At 46.4% G+C, this 21850-nt stretch overlaps 1 protein-coding gene across 16 annotated transcripts in view; it reads left to right on the top strand.

The window, feature by feature from the left end:
* Positions 1 to 21850, top strand: part of LOC100060608 (immunoglobulin lambda variable 1-40) — a 765973-nt gene that overhangs the window by 573690 nt on the left and 170433 nt on the right. The window contains exons 1-2 of one of the 16 annotated variants that reach the window (XM_070276176.1): positions 6932 to 7061; positions 7210 to 7536. The exons of 14 other annotated variants lie outside the window; for them this stretch is intronic. In XM_070276176.1, the coding sequence (XP_070132277.1) occupies positions 7016 to 7061; positions 7210 to 7536 (373 nt within the window). In that variant the 5' untranslated portion in view covers positions 6932 to 7015. Of the gene's footprint in view, positions 1 to 6931; positions 7062 to 7209; positions 7537 to 21850 lie in introns of those variants that run through there. One more of the 16 variants, XM_070276170.1, reaches the window with a different exon arrangement.

Below are 21850 nucleotides of genomic sequence, written 5' to 3'. Positions count from 1 at the left end.
AAGTGTGAGGAGTGGAGGCATCGAGGTGAGAGGTTGGAGAGGAGCTCTGTGTAACACACTCAGCGGAAACAGTAGTGCACGAGTCTGAAGCATGTGGCCCTTGTCTGATCTTTGATGATTTCTTCAGACCAAACTCTGAGGAGTGACCACGTGGGGTCTGCCGTCTGTGCTCATGTATCAGCACAGCGCTTGACACATTATTTCAACGAAAAACATCTCTATCATTTTGCAAGTGAATAAGCCTCATCACATCCTCAGCAGTGTGAGGTTTGAAAAGAAATACACTGGTTCAAGATAGAAGATAAAATATGCATCTGGCAAATCATGTTTACAAATACTAAAAGGTTTCTGTTCCTGCTCTGAGAGTTGTGCAAATGGCCTTGACCATGTTAGAAACGGAATCTTCATCCTAACTTGTCAGGTGAAGAGCCTATTATGAGGAGCCCAACCAGGCATCTGATACCGCCAATTTCCTGCTGACACGTGCTCCTGTGTTGCCTGTCATGGAGGGAGCAGAGGGAGTGTCCCCAGCTTGGTCCACAGACAGATCATGTTTCACTGGGAAACACAGATTCCAAAACCATGAAGATCTGACGGCTCTTCAGAACACACTCAGAGTGGAGGAAGCACCTAAATACAGAGGAGAGGGTGGTGTCAGGAGGGCCCAGGAGGGTTGGGATGACGAGGAGGAGGACATGGGGCATGGTTAGCGGCAGGGAAGGAGGGGCTGACAGGTCAGGCTCTGAGGTCAGTCCCCTGGATGGGAATCTTGACTCACTCATCATTGTCGGGGGACTTTGGAGAAATCATTTAACTTTACAGTGATGGCTCCCTCCTCATCAGACTGGAGGGTACTTTGACCTTCTGCAGAGGGCTGCTGGTGGGGTAGTGTGATGTCTGGTTGGGAGGGTGCAGGTAAGAACCCACCAAAGGTCTGGCATCTATTGAGGGCTCAGAGTGTTGAAGTATCGATACATGTAAGAAGACATCATCTGGCAGCAGCAGGGGGCACTGTGGGTCTTGGTTTGTGGAACCTAATCCATCCAGTTCCCCTGGCTGTGATCAAGTGCAAAGGGCATGACAGACGCTTCCTTTGCAGACACTTTTATTGTGTAGAATCAACTCCCCACTGAAAGTCACACCTGGCACTTCTTCTGACCCCTGGTAATTACCAAGAGGGTGTCCTTAGCCTCAGGGCTCAGACAAGAGCTCTGATAGAGGGAATGGAGAATAGATGTGCATTCAATGTTCCTCCCTCTTGAGCTGCAAGAATAGAGGATAAGTGTAGAGCTGGGAGAGGCCAATCCTGCAGGGCAGCCACAGGGCTGAGCTCCTGTAAGTCCCCTTCATCATGGACTGGGTTCCTTTCTAGCATCTGCCCCTCATTTTCTCCACAAGTCAGAGCATCCCAGGGCACTCAGGTGTCTCCCTCTCTGATATTTCCCTCCAAGCACAGTCCCCTGGGACATCTGTCCAATCTTCATGCATTCATCATCATTCTGGTATTCTCTGTTTCCAGGTCTCTGTGCTCTGCCTGTGCTGCCACAGCCCTCATCTGCACCTGCCTCCCTGGGAGCCTCAGTCAAGCTCACCTGCACCCTGAGCAGTGAGCAAAGCACCTACTACATTCACTGTATCAACAGACACCAGGGAAGGTCCCTGGGTATCTGATGATGGTTAGGAATGACAGTAGCCACAGCAAGGTGGACAGGATCTCTGACTGCTTCTCAGGCTCCAGTTCTGGGGTGGGGGACTACTTAACCATGGCCAAAATGCAGTTTAAAGACTAGGCTAAGTATCACTCTGGTGAGAGCCATACAACTGGTGGACAGAATGAGTAAGAAACAGTGACACAGACAAAGGGGAAGAGAAGCTGAACCTCCCTCCTTTCTGTCTCTTCCTCCCCTGGGGACTCAGGGTGAACTGCTCCTTGTCCCTCTACAGGACCCTGAGACCTTTGATTCTTTTCCTTGCAAACCCCATCATCCTCCACCTCCTCTCCATGACAACACTAAGAAGGGACTGATGCAGGTCAAAATTTAGGTCAATGACAACTGGACATCTGTTTCCTCCAGCGGATGCCTGTGGGGACAATGCTGAGAGAGACTAGACCAGCCAAGACAGGAAAATGACTCTGAGTGGCTAAACTGAGAAGACTGTGTCAAAGAGAACCCTTTGTCTCTGTGTTCCCAACATGGGGCTCTGCTTTGGGAAGACACATGAATCTCAGGGGTCCAGGAGTGACTGTGGAAGTCATCTGCAGCTGTCATGTCTTGACTCCAGGTGCACCGTGGTGTATAGCAAGATTCCTGTCAGGGTTGAGGGCTCTGCCAATTGCACTTTGTCCTCAGGGGAGGCATGGCAGAGAGACATGGACCCCACGGTGTGTGGTGAGCTGGGGACCAGTAGGGAAGCACCTTGCATGTTAGGATGTTTGTTGCGGGACATACGTGGAAGGTGATTTGGGTTTCTCCAGCTGTGGCAGATTATCAGTTTGTGATGCCAAGAAGGGCTAGACATTTTGCCCCCAGGACTTTTCCAGGGACAGACGAGGACCTTGTCCACAGGGACAGCAGTGGGTTTTGGGGACATGAGACACTGAGGTGGAAAATATGTTGACTTCCTGAGTCTCAGCCTTGTGGGTGATCCACCTCAAATGCATTTGTGATGTGGCTGGTTTCCAGGATGTGTGGATTTCCTCCATAGCTTTTCTAGAGTCTGAAAAACAAGCATCACACACCGTATCTTTTTGTCAACATGGAACAGCCATATTGACCAGGTAACACTGGTCCCTGGGCACTGGCTTGAGCAAGGTCAAGTGGGATTTCAGGGCTGGACCCCAGAAGGTCAGGCTGGGATAACAAGTCAGAGCTCTGAGATGGAAATTCCAGGAGCTGCCTCTGGCCCGGATGACTCTCAAGGGTGCCAGAGGGAAGGAGATGGCTGGTCTCCCCGGAAAGGAATGGACAGGATGCAGGAGGCGCAGGGAGAGATGGACCTCCGTGCTCAGTCCTCCAGTGACATGTCTCAGCCTGTGGTTAGCTGATTCACCAAGGTCACAGGGCCATCTCCCATCCTGTACATTCCACTAAAGTGTTGATCTCTATTACGTATTGGCACTGACTTTGTCCTCAACAAGGTGTCCTCTGGGTCCCTCCTGTGGGGAAATTCCTCCTCTAGTTATATTGTAGGAAAGGGAGTCTGGAGGACTGTGGGGAAATAAATCCAAACCCTGGTGTGGACCACATCACATCCAGACCCATCTGGGCCCTGTAGAGCTATCAACTTTGATGAAGGTCGGCAGTAGCCTCTGACGGACAGACAGAGGGACAAACTGCTAGAAGTGATGACAGTGACTGGAAAAGGGAGGCAGATAAAGATCATCCCCTGCTGTACTGAGATGATGACGAAGCAGTGACAGAGCTGCCACTACAAAGCCTTGTCAGAGATGGACTAAGGGCCATGAGAGGCCATTTCTTATGGACAAGGTTGCAACTGGTCAGGGTCTCATCAGAGGACACTGTCAGCTCTTGTCGTGTGCAAATGACAATGAACTTGTGAAGGATGGGAGTCCCTTCCTCAGTTGTGCCACGCCATGTATTTGTCCTTGCAGATGCCAGGTATTCCTGAGACCTAGAGTAACAGTTTATCTCAAATTTCTTCTTGCTATGGTCTTAGAAGATTCTCAAGAATGGACATAATGCATTGTCATTGTCACATTTGGGGAATTTCAAAAGCTTAAGAAGCTGTGGACAAATAGGTCCAGAGAGCAGCTGAAATAGGGCACAGGACCTGCACATGGTGGCACATTGAAGCTGCTGTGTCTGTGAGTGCGACAGGGGAGGCTGGGCAGGTGGGCTGGAGTGAGAGTGTGCTGGAGGAGGGGCCCTTCCCCTCTGGCTCATCCTGAATGTCTCATGCTCTGCCTCTGTCTCTGTCTCTGTCTCTCTGTATTTCTCCTGTTAGTCATGTTCTATTTATCTTCCAGTACATTTTTATCCTATGTGGTCCCTTTTATATGCACTCTTTTCTCATTTTCATTCCCTGTCCATTTTGCCTCTGTGTCTATCTTTATTCCTTGATAATTGCAACAGCAAAACTAATGACACTGAGTCTGCCAATGTCCTTGGTCTCCTGTGTGACTACCAGAATCCAGGCCCCTCCCATGTAGGATGGAGTCCTCATCCACAGAGGCTGGGGTGTCAGCAGCTGCAGCTCCAGGACTTGCTTCTGCTCAAGAGACCTGGCACAGTGGGGACATTCCCCTTCCTGCTGGCAGGCTACGTCTAGTGACCTGTGAGTGTGGTGGGATGGAGTCAGGACTCCCCCCCACATTCATGAGCATCTGAACAGCACCCCAGCACCAGAGCCCCATTAGTTCTACTTAGGCCTGGTTTTGTCTACTTCAGAGATCGACATCCATCTCCGCCCACATCCGCTTCCTTCCTGTCCTCGGGGTGTGTTCTCTGGTTCATCTAGACCTCCTGCAAAGTAGTATCTATGTGAGAGTTGTCTCCTGGGAACCTTCAGCTTCCACAACTTTTTTTCTTTTCTTATGTCATAATTACATAATTTACAAAATTGCATAATTTACATTCTCTAAGATCCCGCACTTTTAGTGAACAGTTGTATGAGTTTTGACAAATGAATACAGAATTATAAGCACTTCCATAACGGTGATGTGTAACAGTTCAATCATTATCCACAGATTCCCAGACCTCTTGGCAGTCACACTCTCCCACCACCTCCCACCCCACAACTCCTGATCTGTTGTCTGTCACCATAGTTTGGTCTTTGCAAGAACATCATATAAATGGTATGTTTCATTCTGGTAGTGTTTTCACTCAGCATAAGGCATTTGGGATACGTCTATGTTCTTGCATGTTACTAGTTCATTCCATTTTCATTGTGAGTAGAATTCCCTTGCACAGATGAACTATAGTTTGTTTTTCAATTTCCAAGTGAAGTAACACTTGGCATATTTCCATGTCCACTCTAGCAAGTTCAAATAAAACCTTTAGAACATTGCTTTGTTTTTTCTTTTTTGAGGACAGACGTTTTCATGTCACTTGAGTAAATACCTGAGAATGGGATTTCTGGATCACATGGTAGATATATGTCAAACTTTCTCAGAAAACACCAAATTGTTTTCCAACATCGATGCCAGTTTTGCATTTTCATTATAAACAGGCATTTATGAGACTTCCAGTTGTTCCACATCTTCATCATCACTAGATTATCAGGTTTTATTTAAATCATTTTAATATATCTGTAGTGATATCCCATAAAGTGTACAATTTTCCTTTCCTTAGTGACGTGAATCCTTGAGCATCTTTCAAGTGCTTATTGTCATCTGTGTGCTTTGTTTGGTGAAGATTTCGATCATATCTTCGTCCATTTCCAAATTCAGATTCACCAGGTGACTTGTACACAATTGTGTGTGTGTGTGTGTGTGTCTGTGTATGTAGATCTATGTGATTTTATCCCCTGAGGAGGTCCATATGTCCACACCACAGTCAAGATACAAAACAGTTCCATCTCCACAGGGAGCCCTCATGTTGTCCTTTTAGGACAACATCCACTTCCTCCCCATAAGGTGCCCTGCACTGCCCCTAACCCTTGGTATCCACTAATTGATTCTGCATTTCTAAAATTTTATCTTTTCAGAAATGATATATAGAAATGAAACATAGAGCCTTATTGTATGTAGCCTTTTTGGATTGGCATTTTTCACTCGGCAGAAGCCACTGTACATTCATCAACATTGTTGCATGCATTCAGTTCATTCCTCTTCATCTCTGAGTGCTATTCCATGGCCCCCAGTATACCAAATTCTGTTTACCAATCCACCCTTTGAAGGACATCTGGATTGTTCTTACCATGAGGTGTTATCCATAAGGGTGTATGAACATTTGTGCATAGTTTCTCTGTGAACATGTTTTCATTTTCTGAAGTAAATGCCCAAGAGTACATTTGCGGGGTTCCATGGTAGCATAAGTTTACTTGTTTAAAGAATCTCTTATGGCCTTTTCCAGGGTTACTGTATCATTGCACATTCCCATCAGCAGACATGAGTGATCCAGTTGCCCCACATCCTTGCCGGCAGTTTGGTTTGTCACTATTTTTATTGCAGCCATTCTGATAAGTCAGTAAGGAGATGTGCCTGTGGGTTTCATGTGTCTTTCCTTCATGGTTAATGAGGACTGGCCATTCTTGTGCCCTTTGCCATCTCTGTGTCCTCTTCCATGTGATGTTTTTTCTTGTTAATTGCCCATGTAAAGAATGGATTTTATTTTTACAGTTTAATTTTGAGGTGCTTTATACTCTCTATACCGTAGTCCCTCATTGCATATGGCGTTTTAAAATATTTTTTATTGCTTACTTGTTTTTTTCATCCTCTTTAGAAAGTTTTACAAAGCAAGATATACTAAATTTAACGAGGTAAATGTATTGATCTTCCTTTTACCAGTCATGGTTCTGGTGTCATCAAACAATTCTTACTCACCTTAAATACCAAAGATTTCTCCTATTTTTTTTTTCCTAAACCATAAATAAGACTTGCCTGAGGGGCACATAAGCAATTTCTCTGTATCTGGTCATGATGTTTTGTCTCTCACGCAACAGCATAACCAAGGTCCCTGCAAGTTTCCACTTCATGACTGCCCAGTCCACAAACATGGATGTTTCATCACTAAAGCACGACTGAGGGGTTCTACCCACCCCAGAGACCAAGCCCAGGGCACAGACTGAACTGTGTGTGCATGTGCTGGGGTAGGGGTCTGTACTTTCTCACTCAGCACAAGAGAGAGGTCTGAGTGCTCAGGGACAGGCCTTGGGAATGGGGGCCATTTTCACAACCTCTTTAGGCTAAGCCCTTTTCTCATTAGGACAGAGAAATTCAGCAAGGCCACAAAAAGGAGGAAGTAGATTTGCATTTTTTTCTAGAGAATAAGAGAGGCCCTGAGGCACATCCCTAGCTGTGGGCTCAGAGGCAGAGCTCTGGGGCATCTCCACCATGGCCTGGACCCCTCTCTTGTTTGCCTTCCTCACTCTCTGCACAGGTGATGCTCCCCAGGGCTCAGCCCCTAAAGAGACTATGGAGCAGCCTGGCCCTGCCCTTCAGCTCTGCAGAGGGGACGATCTCGGGTGTGTGCACTGTGGGAAAGAGACCCTCATCCTTACACTCACCTCCGCTCTCCTCTCTTGCAGGTCCTGTAGTCTCTTCTGAGGTGACTCAGCCAACTGCGGTGTCGGTGGCCTTGGGACAGACAGCCTCCATCACCTGCCAGGGAAGCGACTTTGAAAATTATTATGCTAGCTGGTACCAGCAGAAGCCAGGCCAGGCCCCAGTGCTGGTCATCAATGCTAATAATGAGCGGCCCTCAGGGATCCCTGAACGATTCTCTGGGTCCAGTTCAGGAGAGACAGCTACGCTGACCATCAGTGGAGCCCACGCTGAGGACGAGGCCGACTATTACTGTCTGGCAACAGATGCTTATGTTGCTGAAGCTCACAGTGACACAGGCCAATGGGGAAGTGAGACACAAACCTCTTCCCCATCTGTGTCACACTCTCCTCCAGCCTCAGGAGGACTGTAGACAAAACCATGGGCAGGTCTTGCCCAGGTCCCAGACCTGAGATGCCCAGGCTGCCCTCGTGAGAGATCTCCTCCAAATCATATTGCATGCAATTCTTCATGTCACATTGTGCTTTCACGGAACAAAAGAGAAAGTAAAAGTCCAGAGGGAAGAGTATGGAGGAAGAGAGATCTTCAGAGAGATAAGCCTGGAGTTCTGCACAAAATCCGCAGAGGACTGATGAGTCTGGTGTGGGAGGAAACTGCATGAATTTGAGGGAAGAACCAGAGACACTGGAGGAACATTCTGCAGGGCTCACACTCACAGTCATGTAGTGCTTGTTCCCCTCTGAGGGGAGAGCTCCTGGTTAAGGCATCAGATTGGCTAGTAAGGAGAGCAAGCGTCACTCGAGGGGAAAATTAGCCACAAACGAAAGTCTGCTCTGCTGCCACCTAAACACTATACAAGCAAGTTGAGAATGGATGGACCTGTGTCCAGGTAACTTTACTGAATCCACAAAAAGGAAAAATGACAGCGAGTGCAATCCAAGTATGCAGGACACAACAAGGAAACTCACAGTTCCTGGCATTCGATCAAATATTTCTTACATAGAATCAGGAAAATAAGAGCAGTAATAGGTACAAAAATCAATTAACCTAAATTGACCCTAAAATTGATCAAATGATATAATTTATAGACAAGGATACAAAAGGAATTTCTATAAACTATATTCCGTGTGTTCATGAGGGCAGAGGAAAGATTGGGCGTGTTGGTGGTGACATGCACATACACACAGGTGTGTATTGATCCACTGGCACTGCTTTACGAGTGTTACATGTAGAATATACAAATGATCTCAAATCAATATTGTAACACTCCACCCTAAGATACTGTAAAAAGAAAAGAAGACTGAAACAAAAGCAGGCAGAAGGAAGTAAATGATAAAGTAGAAATAAAGGATTGAACTAGAAACATATTAGAGAAAATCAACAAAACTAAAAGTTGGTTCTTTGAAAATATCAACCATATTAACAGACCTTTAAGCAGGCTGATCATTAGTAAAAAAGACTAGTTACTAAATCTGAGAAGTGAAGAAGAGCCGTTATTACTCTCGTTACAGAGATAAAACAGGACTTTAAGGTTGGGAGTCATTAGGCCAAAAAATGCACGGTAAAAAATTAAATGAAATGGACAAATTCCTAGAAAGGTGCAAATTACCACAACTGTCTCAAGAAAAAAGTAGAAAACATAATGAAATCTGCAGCAAGAAGAGAGATTAAATTAGTAATCAAAAATTACCCACAAAGATGGGCGGCCCTGTGCTTGAGATTGTGTGCTCTGCTTGGGTGTCTCCGGGTTTGTGGGTACAGATCCTGGGCATGTACCTGGCATCACTCATCAGGCCATGCTATGGTAGCATCTCATATAAAATAGAGGAATATCGGCACAGATGTTACTTCAGCAACAATCTTCCTCAAGCAAAAAGAGGAAGATTGTTAGGACTGGCCCCGTGGCCGAGTGGTTAAGTTCATGTGCTCTGCTACAGAGACCCAGGGTTTCACCATTTCCAATCCTGGGCACGGACATGGCACCACTCGTCCTGCCACACTGAGGCAGCGCCCCACATGCCACAATGAGAAGGACCTGCAACTAAGATATACAGTTATGTACCGGGGGGATTTGGGGAGATAAAGCAGAAAAAAAAAAAGTTTGGCAAAAGTTGTTAGCTCAGGTGCCAAGCTTTAGGAAAAAAGGAAAAATGGAAAATTGGCAACAGATGTGGGCTCAGGGCCAATCTCCCTCAGATACACACACACACACACACTCATACACACACAAAGAAAATCATTACGCACAGAAAGACACATAGCAAGACGGTTTCATTGGAGAATTCCATAAAATATTTAAAAATGAATTAATACCAATTATTCACCAGACATCCCAAAAACTAGAAGGGGATAAATAGATAGTACTTACCACCACCCTCTATTAGGCCAAAAGTGCTCTGATACCAAAACCAGAGAACTAGATGACAACGAAGGGAAAGTATAGATTAATAACTCTTATGGATTTAAACAGAATAATCCTCTACAAATTACTAAAAACCTAACCCTGCACAAAAAAAAAACACTATACACCAGGACAAAGTGGTACTTGTTGCAGGAATACAAGGTTGTTTTAACACCTGGAAACTAGTCAGTGGAATGCACCATATTAATAGAATAAAGGACAAAAGTCATGATCTTCTCAAGAGTCACAATGATTTCCTGCAGCAGACCTTGCTTCTGCTTGTGTTTCTAGTCCTATCAATGAATCAAACAGGTGAGACAGGAGGTGCAGAGATGGGACAGGGTGTTATTCCATGCAAAGAATCTGGATATCCCACACCCAATGTGAAGATTTAATTATAAAAGTAAAAGGTGTGTAGTTCTATGTTTCTAAATATGCTGGAGTTCAGAGACCATTTCCTAGACATGTGATATGGACAGGGAATGAAAGGATGACTGGTTTCAGGCATTGGTGGGGAGCAGGGTCATGGGAAGGGCTCCAGCCAGAGAGAAAAACATATAGAAGCTAGAAGATGGAAGAGAGCATGACATGAGAGAAAGGAGGAAGGTCCCGATGAACAGGGGCTCAGTGAAATCAAGAAAAGAGCAGGAACCACCTGTTTCTGTCTGGATGTCTCATTGGGACATCACTCCCAACATACCACCCATGCACTTGTGAAAAAGCCTTTTTTTAATCATTTCCCCACATCCTGGCAGGCTAGATCTGAATCAACCTTAGTTGACAAGGGCAGGACAGTTAAGCCCCAAGACCCAGGTGGCCCAGGAAGGACTTGGGGAGACAAGCCGGAGGAAGGGAGACTTTCCCTGGTGCCCTAGACCCTGACATAGGAGACTGGAGTGAGCACACGGCCCCCTGGGGGTCCCCACAAGGTGCAGAGGCAGCTGCAGAAGGTCAGGATGGGGCCCGTGAATCTGCACGTCTAATATCCCCCAGGGGAGCCTGTGCTGCTGGTCCTCTGAGATCCACACTTTGAGTGGCTTCACTCCTGCTCACTTGCTACTCCCAGCTCAGGTGAGAGTCACCACAGGAAGGCACAGTCTGTGAAGCACAAGGGAGCTTCTATCCCTCCCACCCAGATTCAAAGGGACTAGACCCTACACACAGCTCTGTCCACATTTCTCCCTCCCATCAGACATGGGCCCCAGGGTCCTGACTCAACCTCCCGAGGCTTCTGGGGCCTCTGGGCAGATCGTCACCATCTCCTGTGATGAAGAAGCAGTGACTTTGGGGGTTATAGTTGTGAATCCTGGGAACAACACTTCCTGGCACAGCCCCACATGACTGAGCATTGGTCAAGAATCAAACTGCACAGACCCTACACACAAACTCTGGCAACATGACTTCTCTGAGCATCCTTCAGCTCCAGTTCAGCCATGAGACTGATTTTTATTGATGGTCCTATGCAGGGTCGGGTTGAGGCTCTTTCTCACTGTTTCCTAGTGAGGAGGAAGTGAGTCATATCAGTCAAGGGCTGGCCCTCCTCCCCTGCTGCCCCCATTTTGTAGTCAGCTCCTCTGGAATGCATCACTTTCTAGGTTCAAGACTGAAGAAATATAGCCCCATCTTCTCCCTCACCACTTGACAAAGAGCTCATTGAGGCCACTTGAGAACAAAGGCTCTGTCCCTGCCTGTGATCTGTGTGCTCAGACCCCACTTGATCTGACCAGGAGAAGCAGGTATAGATGACGTCCAGATGACTCAGAGGCCAGGATGGGAGAGTGCAGTGGGTCACCTTGAGTTCCTGCCTCTAGCTACCGTCCACCTCTCCGGGGATGGGGGCCTCTCTTTCCTGATTTTCAAATCTGCCCTCTATTCCCATTACCAGGGAGAGGAGTGTGGGGACAAGTAACCCTGGTCTGACTTGGCTGTTACCTGAAGAAGCAGATCCTGGAGGGGTCAGTCTTGCTCACTAAACTGCAGCCATGGAGTCCTGAAGGAGTGACGAGTTATCATCGTAAGTGCCCCGAACCTCCTCATAAATCCCTTTATCCACCTCATCGTTTATCTCAGCTCCCTGCCCCTCGTCTCTCCCTGTGGTACTGATCCTTACTTGGTTAACACCCAGTAATCATCTTCATTCTGAACAAAATTCCTATCCTCAGGGAGCTCATCAGTGACATAAACACTATGTGAGATGCTTTTCCTGAATGTTCTTACAGGATCCTCTAATTCCTCTTTTGCAGCTATTAGCATATGTCACATAGTATTTATATCTTTGTCACAGTTAGACTCAGTTCTTGGAGCGAATGATTATGCACAGAGCCCAACAACGTGGTGACTCTAAATATTTCCAGTCATGATGATGAAAGTAGAATGTAAAAGGGAGGTAAAGAAAGATTATCTTCTGTGTTCTTAGATGGTGACCAACCAGTGAATGGGCTGCCTCTACAAAGCCTATCAGAAAAGGCCAAGGACCAAGGAGAGACCATTTCTCATGGTCAAGGTTACGACAGGGGCAGGCTGTCATCCAAGGCCACTGTCAGCTCTTGTCATATGAAAGCGGCCTTGAATGGTATAAAGGACGGGTGTTCCCTCCTGGGTTGTTGCTCTCTCTTTCGACCCAGCCTCCCTGGCCTCCCCATCACACTCTCTGACATCAGCTCCATGCCACCTGGTGGGCAGGTCTTGAGACCTGTTTTAGCTGCCTCCTGGATTCAATTGTCAGTAACTGTTCAGGTCAAGTGATCCCCAAATTTGAGAGTGCCATAAATGACTTCTGTACTAGAAGCTCTGCTAAGACCAGAAGTGACCTAACTACTGTTTTTTTCCAGCTATATTGAGAGAACTGATATCACACAGGCAATTTGCGTGTAAAGCTTACTTCCTGATCTCGGAATCACCTGCGAACCTGTGAGACAACTGCCACTGAGGTGGAATATGACGTGGAAGGTCTCTCTGGCTTGATATTCAAAGAGAAATTATTATATGTCAACACTCTGACTCATTACCCACACACATTGTGCCATTTCTCCTTGCCAGGAACTCTGAACAGCAGTGAGTGTTCAGGCCCTCATTGCATGGGTGACACCCTGAGACTGGACATGGGGTGACTCACCCAGTCTAAGAGTCATGAATAGCAGAGCCCCAATTATCTGCCTTGTGTGTTACATGTAGACATTTTATAGACAAATAGACTATGTTCAATTGAATATATTCTGGCATCCAGGGTCATTTTCTTTCCTCTGTGTGACCAGTGGTTGCCATAGAAAAGACCTATAGGATGAGCTCAAAATTTATGGTGGAGTAAAATTATTGAAGCCATATATAACACGTAAGATTCTTTCAAATGAGTTATGGTTCCAATCAGAATGCCTTCATTTACCCCACACAGAGACATGTACTAATAAGTTGTCAAAGTAACTAATTATTTAATGATAACTACAAATATTTAGTGACATGGGGGGAAACAGCTCTGCATACAGCATGAGACTTCTGCTCAAGAGAGAGACAAATAAACAAAAAGAAAATAAATAATTCGCCTGTGGTAGGTTAAATTCCCCGCTCAAACTCTCTCTGAGAGATCAATGTGCAGTAAGTCTAGATAAACCAGAGAACACACCTCGAAGACAGGATGGGATGAAGAAAGCAGGACACTGACCTGCAAGGCCATCACAGCCAGGCCCACTGTAGAATTTACTCGACTCTCTTCAGATCCCACTGAATGGGGTGGGGCAATGTCTCTATCCCACCATGTGCACAGGTCACTAGATAGTGGCTGCCACCAGGAAGGGGAACATCCCCACTGTGCAGGCTCTCTTCAGCTGAAGCAAGTCCTGGAGCTGTGGCTGCTGGCACACCAGGACTCCATCCTGCAGGGGAGGGATCTGGATTCAGGTTGTCACATAGAACACCTAGGACAGTGACACATACAATGTTGCTGTTTTTTGTATTATGACTATTAAGGGCAGATGGACAATCCTGGTTAGGTTGACCATGAAGAAATACAGACTCCCATTGTTTTCACTGCACTAGTGTGAGGAGGGCCAGTGTCCAGGACACAGTGAAATCTACTCATATCGGGGTGTTACTCAGCCTGGTGAACCCAAACTTCAGATCCCACTGCGCGCCTTTGGTGGAAAACATCCCAGAAATGCAGCCATGGATGGAGCACAAATAAAGTGATGGCTACTGTCAATCACAGCCATTTCACAAGTGCAGATGATGATTGTTTTAATGGCTTTGGAGGCTCAAAAGAAAGAGGAAAGATTATGTTTACAAAGTAACCTTGAGGGGAAAGTCTCAGAAAGCGAATTATTTAGTAAAGAAGTTTTTGCCCAGAACAGCAAGAATCAATGGTTGATGAGAACCTAGTGATGCCACCATGTAGTGGGGATGGTGCCTGGATGAGGAGAAGGATGGAAATGAAAAGATCCCCATTTAAATATGTGATGAGGTGGCACATTGAAGGCAGGTAGCACGTGGTGAGAAGATTTTGTATCAGAAACTAGCAAACAACTGCATCTCTGTCTAAATTGATGAATGAAAACATTTCCCCAATATCATGGTGTAACATTTGTAGGTGTTGTAAATGATGGTTCCCATCAAGAAAACCTGTTGTGTTTCAGTTTACTACCCCAACCTTCACAGCTACATATCCCACTTATACCAACGGTTTTGTTTTCATCTGAAACAAGGTTGTGGGTGGAACTGGGTTGGTACCTGGATGGCTATTGACTCTTCAGTCATTGGCTGGATATGACTCACCTTCCTGTGTAAAGAAAAAACATCTCACATCCTCACAATGCATGACTTTCCTCACAAAATCCTCAGTGTCCAAGCTCTTAGTGGAGAAATGAGGAAAGTTCTGGATTGCCAACCAAAATAGTGAGCTTTACACAAGAAGGCCATTTTCCTAGAGAATTTTAATAAATGTGTGACAACCTGGACAAAGGGAACAATGACTTCCTACTACAAAAAGAGAGTCAGAGGCTTAGCAGGGGAAATGTCCACAATGGAAATACAAAATTGTCAGCTGTGAAATGTTGTGAAAAGAAAAAAACAGAGCTTCCTCCGAGTATACTCCTGTCCCATATGAGAGCTGATATAGAATATAAGGGATGGGGACCAGACATCGAAAAAGAAAATCATGTACTGTTCATAAAGTATTGACAGTATATTTGGATTATTAAATGTGCAATGAATTTGTTGTGCTAATGGACCAATCAATACATGATATTTTATCTACCGGATCCCTAGAACCTAAGACAGAATCTCAAGGAACTTTCAGGGTAAAGATCATGAAAAGGTCACTCTAGTTCCTTCTAATCTGGAGTATGTTGTCCTTGGGGTTTCTGACCAGCCCCAAAGGGAGCAGAGAGCTGGGTCCCCTCTCAGATGCATGATGGGTCCCCGGTCCAGGGGCAGCAGAACCACCACAGACAGGTGGAAGAACTGACATGAAGAGTCTACATCAAAGACCCAAAACTTTTGGGGAGAAGTTTCCCAGAATCCTTCTCCTGGCCCAGGCTGGTTCTAGAATCCCAGAAGAGGTTATTATTTGGTGGATAAGACCTCCCACTTCCCTCTGCATCCCCAAGCAAACTTGGGACTGTTACTGCCTCTCTCAGCCCCTTCCTTCCCTGTCAAGGGCACTCCCCAAATTCTATGCTCCCAGTCACATCAGTAAAGCTGTAGAAATTTAGGGAAAGCAGTGACTGGTCACTCACATGGGACAGTAGGCAGGTGGCTCAGGACCAGAGTCACATGCAGCAGCATAAGTCCCCATCCTGGCTGCATTCTGGGTACTGGGGAGCGGAGAGGAATTAGGAACCACTCTCCTGAATGTCTTCAGCCCCTGCTAAGACAGGGAGGACCAAGGGGTCGTCAGAACCCACCCATGTCACACCTGACTCTGCTCTATCGGTATCATCCTGTGCTAAGTCAGCTGCAAAAAACCTGATTTATTATGTGGAAATTCCCCTTTGCCACATTTGACCACTCCTTGCTCCTGCCCCCAAGCTCTTAGTTTACAAGAAAGTATCACTCTCGACTTGAAGCATTTTTGAATCTCAGATGCCCTCAGGTTGGACAAGGTTCTTCCAGATCCTGGGTCACATCAGACTCTTCCGCAGAGGCACTGATTCAGCTCTTTCCACAGTCATTCCTGTTACTTGTTTCCTCATTCCTTCCTGGGAGCAGCTCCAGAGTTATCTCTTCAAGGTGTCCCCAATCTCTGATTATAAAATGATCCTCCCCCCAGTTTTCTGCCTGGATCTGTATTAATTATGTGCACAGCACCTACCAGTGTGGGGTTCTTTCCCTCTCATCGTTTTTATTAACTGGAAGATTTGTTTTCATTATTTCCATAATTGGTCAAAGGTGCTATTTACTGCAAGAACACACACATGAAAAGCAGTGGCATGAACAGATGGGAGCTGATTTTAATCCCACAGATATGATTGCAAACTAAGATAGTATTTTTCTAGATACTCACCAATTCCAGGAGACCTGGGAACTTTCTCTCCTTCTGTTTCACCATCCCCATGATGCTGACCTTACTTTCATTCTCCTTGACGTGATACCTCTGATTTCAATTAAACATAAAAGTCAGTGTACAGGTAGAAGGTGATGGGCACTGTCGGCTGTGTCTGCAAACCAGTGAGTCCACTGCACTGTCTCACTCACATGATGGACACTCCTGAGAGCAGAGGCTATGTCTTGCTCATGCTAAATTCCCAGGACTGGAATGTGCTCCAGACAAATGTGGGTCTGAAAAAACTTGACTAGGCCTCAGCAGTGTGTTCTGAATCTATCGCTGGAGAGAGTACCTCCCTGCGCCTCCAGCAGCCAGGATGGAGTGGCCAACAAGCGGCAGTAGTCACGTGGCAAAATCACCTGGAGATGGTTGGGCCTAGGAGTCGGGAGCTCTCCATGCACTGGGGTTAGTAACCATGACCTAACCTTCTTTCCCTACACTATCATCTTTAACACTCATATTATAATTCTGACTCCGAGTTTCTCACATCTGGTTCTTGGAGACTCGTCATATTTCTCTGGCACAGGTCCAGGTACTTCATTCTCCTCCAGCCCACCCTATTTCTAGTAAAACTCTGTCACACTCAAAACTTTCTCCAGCACTGGATCTGTCCCTGGCACTGAGCGCACACTGGGGATACTGAGGCACAACCCCTATGACTGGTCCCAGGAGCTCTCCCCAAAGACAGAACTTACAGCACCTCAATGGCTCCTACATATGCCATGTGCACTTGGCAAGGGAGGAACTGTATTCAGGTTATAGTGCTCAGAAACTGTTATCAGGGCAGGATACTGCACCGACCTAAGCCTCGTGTGCTCACCTCTATAGTTAACATTCTCTGACGGGTTTAGAAAATATAGATTCATGTCTGAGCTCTGCCATGAACAGGCCAGCCCAGGAGTGAGTCCAGTACACACTCTGGGGTAGAGATGTCAGCCGCAAAGTGTGGAGCCAGCAGGTATAGGAGAACCTCCTGGGTTGAGTGTAGGGTCTGCAGGAGTCACTCCTCCCCTCTCTGTGTCGCTTGGGGTTGAACCCTCCTTTGAAAACACAAAGCTCCTCAAGCAGCAGCCCCTGAGCCCTGGCTGATTTGCGTACCAAGCAGGTCTCTCCAGCCAGTGGATAAGAGACTTCTGGGAGGAAATCTGTCCAGGCACAGGCCTCAGGGAGCAGAGTCAGGGCACCTCCACCATGGTCTGAATTCCTCTCCTCCTCGGCCTCCTTGCTCACCGCACAAGTGCTGCCCCCAGGCTCACATCCACCCCCAGCTTCAGGGCTCTAGCACAAGTCTGGCCATGACTCTGAACTCAGAAGGGCAGTGCCTGTAGTGGGCGGACTGTTCATGAACCTGCTATAGGATGAGGGGCTAATGAGGCTGCAATCCCTGCACAGTGCTCCCTGGCTCTGTGTGAGCCCTGATGGGCTGCAGATGCCAGAGAAAGGGGCAGGGATCTCATTGGTTGAAAGCTTTCATCCACCAGCCAACCCCATCTGACCCTGAGGCTGATGGGACCGGATGTCCTGGAGCTCCACAGAATCACTGGAGCTCAATCCAGGCCACGCAGGTGGGGAATCTCCTGTGAAGGAGTCCTTCCTCTTTCTGCCCACCTCTCATTTTCTTTCGTGGAGGTTCTGTGGCCTCCTCTGAGCTGAAACAACCACCATCAGTGTCCATAGGACAGATAGCGAAGATCGTATGTTGTGGAAGGAATATTGGAAGTAAACCTGCTTATTGATACCAACAGAATCCAGGACAGGCTCCTGTAAGTCATCTATGGTATAGAAAGCAGCCCTCCGGGATCCCTGGCCAATTCTCAGGCTCCAACTCAGGGAACACAGTCAAGCTGACCATTAGCAGGGCCTGGGCCAAGGACGAAGCTAACTATTACTGTCAGATGTGGGACGATGGTAATGCTCAGAGTGACACAGGCTGATGGGGAGGTGAGACACAAACCCTTCCCTGTCTGTGTCACATTCTCCTCCAACCTCAGGAGGACTGTAAACAAAGCCATGAACAGGTCTGGCTGTGGTCCCCAGATCTTAGATCCTCAGGCAGCCCTCTCCTCCCAGCCCTTCAGGCAAGCTCTGCAGAAGGTGGATCAGGAGTTGATTTAGGACAGCCAGGACCAGGACATACTGGTGTTCCCTGGGCCACAGTGAGAGCTTGGGAACAAGGACCTGTGCAGAAGAAGAGTAAGAGGGAGATGTATGTCTACTGGAGTATTGGTCCTTGCATTTGCCCATAGTGATGAATGGTAAATTTCCATAGAGTGGCTACTCCTTGACCTAATGTCCTGATTATTCCCCAGAACCTCCCACATCTATGAGTTCCTTAAGTGCCTAGTATCTATGGCAACCTGGGATTCTGAATCAAGAAAACCAATGTATTCACACTGTGGTGTCCAGCTAGATTCCTGTTCTGTCCAGACCAACACACCCAAACTGGCTGGGAGCCCTTGCTGCTACCAATTGTGCCCTCACTGGAAAGTGCCATTGTCTACAAAGAATTGCCTCCCCCAGCTGATGCTCCTTCACTGAGGGTGACTTAGATTCAATAACTGTCTGATGCCAAGATAATAAGGCCCTGTCTCAGGTCAGGATGAACTTGCAGGGCCTTCCTTCTGAGTCCTCATTTAATGACCACATGACAAGACAGCCCAGTATTGCCTCTCATTCTGCATTCGAGAAAGATTAACCCAAAACCTATTGCATGCAATTCTCCATGTCACAGTGTGCTTCCATGGAGCCAAAGAGAATATAAAATTCCTGAAGGAAGGGTGTGGAAGAGGAGAGAGCTGCATGGAGAGAAGCCTAGAGTTCTGTACATATTCCTAAGAGGACTGATGAGTCATGGGTGGGAGGAAACTGTGTGAGGTTGAGGAAAGAACCACCCAGAGACAATAGAGGAACATTTCGCAGGGCTCACTCTCACACAATCCTGCACTGCTTGTTCTCCAGGCAGAGGGGAAAGCTCCTAGTTAAGGCATCAAGTTGACCAGTCAGGAGAACTTGCCTCAGTCGTGGGGAAAATCAATAAGTTAGTATTCCACCCTAATACATTGTAAAAGGAAGAGAAACCTGAGCCAAAAGCAGCAGAGGAAGGAACAGTCATGTGCTGCTTAATGGCAGGCCTACATTCTGAGAAATATGTCATTAGGCATTTCATCACTGTATGAATATCAGAGTGAACTCACACAAACCTAGATGGTATAGCCTACTACACACCTAGGCTGTATAGTATTAATCTTATAGAACCACTATCATATAAGCAGGACACATTGACCAAAGTGTTGCTATGCAGTGTGTGACTGTAAGGAAGATTAGAATGGTAGTTAGAGAAACAGCAGGAGGAACATCAGAGAAATTCAACTAAATAAAAAATTGGCTCATTGATGACATCAACAATATTGACAAACCATTAGCTAGACTGATCATTAAAAAATTAGTAAAATTGGGAAGGAAAGAGGAGCCATTACTACGGACATTACAGAAATAAAACAGGACTTTAAGGTTGTGAGGTAATACTACGAACAATTACATGCCAAAAATTAGATGAAATGGCTGAATTCCTAGAAAGACACAGGTTATGGAAACAGACTCAGGAAAAAATAGAAAACCTGACGAAGTCTGCAAAAAGGAAAGAGATTAAATTAGTAATCAAAAACTACAAAGAAGGATCCAGACACACATGGCTTCACTACTGAATTCCATTAATTATTTGCAAGGATTAATACAAATTATTCACAAGCTCTTTCACAAACAACAAGAGGAAAGAACACATACCACTTCATTCTATAAGGCCACTATTACTCTGATACAAAAATTAGATAAAGAGATCACAAGGAAGGAAAACTATAGATCAATGACCCTCACGGACAAAGATAAACAATTCTCTACAAATTGCTAGAAAACCTAACCCAGCAACATAAAAAATGGAACATATACCATGACCCAGTGGAATTTATCATAACAAGGCCAGGTTGTTCTAACACTTGAAAACCAGTAGATGGGAGGCATCATCTTATTAGAATAAAGGACAAAAGCCATAATCTTCTCAAGAGTCACAATTTTTTTTTGTTTATTTTTTAGATTGGCACCTGAGCTGTGTTGCCAGTATTTTTTTTCTTCTTCTTTTTCTCCCCAAAGCTCCCCAGTACCTAGTTGTATATTCTAGCTGTAGGTCCTTCTGGGTGTGCCATGGGGGACAGCGCATCAGCACAGCTTGGTGAGCAGTACTAGATCCACCCCCGGGAACCAAACTGGCAAAACCCTGGGCCACCGAAGCGGAGTGTGCAAACTTAAGCACTCGGCCATGGGGCTAGTCCCCACAAGATACAACGTTTTCATGCAGCAGACATTGCTTCTGGTTTTGATCCTAGTCCTATTTATAGCATTGAAAAAGTAAGAGTGGAGGTGCAAATATGGGAGCGGGGGTGTTATGCCAGGCAAAGAATCTGGATGTTCCACACCCAATGTAAGGATATCGATGACAAATGATACAGGTGTGTATTTCTGTGTTTCTGAACGTTCTGGTGTTAGGAGGTCACTTCCTAGACACGTGATATGGACACAGAATTAAAGGATGACTAGGATTCAGGCATTGGTGAGGAGCAGGGTCATGAAAAAGGTTCAAGCCAGAGAAAAATACTTACAAACGAGAAGACGTAATAGAGCAGGAAGAGTGTAGAAAGTACGTAAGTCCAGATAAACTGAGGCTGAGTGAGATCAAGGAAAGAGCGGGAACAATCATTTTATGTCTGGAAGACCCATTGGAACATAAACTCCCCAACACATCAGCCATGTGGCCTGTGAAAAAGTCCATTCTTAAACATTTCCCCACACCATTGCAGGGTCTATTTCTGAATCAAACTCAGTTGACAAGGGCAGGACAGTTAAGGCCCAAGACCCAGGTGACCCAGGAAGGACTTGGGAAGACAATCAGGAGGATGTGAGATTGTCCATGATGACCTAGACCAGACTTTTTGAGACTTCAGTGAGCACACAGTCCTCTGGGTGTCCCCACAAGATGAAGATGCAGCTGCAGCAGGTCAGGGTGGGGCCCAGGAATCTGTACATATAAAGCTCCCAGTGGAGCCTGTGCTGCTGGACCTCCAAGATCACAATTTGAGTGGTTTCACTTCTGCTCACCTGCTCCTCACAGCTCAGGTGAGTCATCACAGGAAGACGCAGTCTGTGAAGCATAGGGGACCGGCTCTCCCTCCCAGCCAGGATCCCTGGGGTCTTGGCCCTGCACTTCACCCTGTCCACATTTCCCACTCCCATTAGGATTGGGGGCCAGTCAGTCCTGACTCAGCCTCCCTAGGCATCTGTAGCCTCTGGGCAGTGGTCTCCATACCCTGTGCTGAAGCAGCAATGACATTGGCAGTTATAATTGTGTTTTCTTTTACCAAAAGCTCCGGGCATGGCCTCCAAGACGGACAATGGGTCATGAATGAAACTTCACAGACCCCAGACTCCAAATCTGGCAGCATGACCTCTTGGAGTATCTCTCACCACCAGCCTAGCCATGAGACTGAATACTATTGTTGTTCCTATGAAGAGTGGGGATGGGGAAGTGAGACCAAAACCATCCTGGGCTGGCCTCACTCCCCTGTTCTGTTGTCAACTCCCCTGGAGTGTATCACTTTCTAGCTTCAAGGCTGAAGAAGTGAGGTCCACTCCTCTTTCCCAGCATTTGGCAAAGTATACCCTTGGGAGCATCAGCTGA

This window comes from Equus caballus, chromosome 8, assembly GCF_041296265.1.
Source record: "Equus caballus isolate H_3958 breed thoroughbred chromosome 8, TB-T2T, whole genome shotgun sequence".
NCBI classification, from domain to species: domain Eukaryota; kingdom Metazoa; phylum Chordata; class Mammalia; order Perissodactyla; family Equidae; genus Equus; species Equus caballus.
Note: the sequence above shows the minus strand (reverse complement) of the source record. Positions and strands in the feature narration are given on the sequence as shown.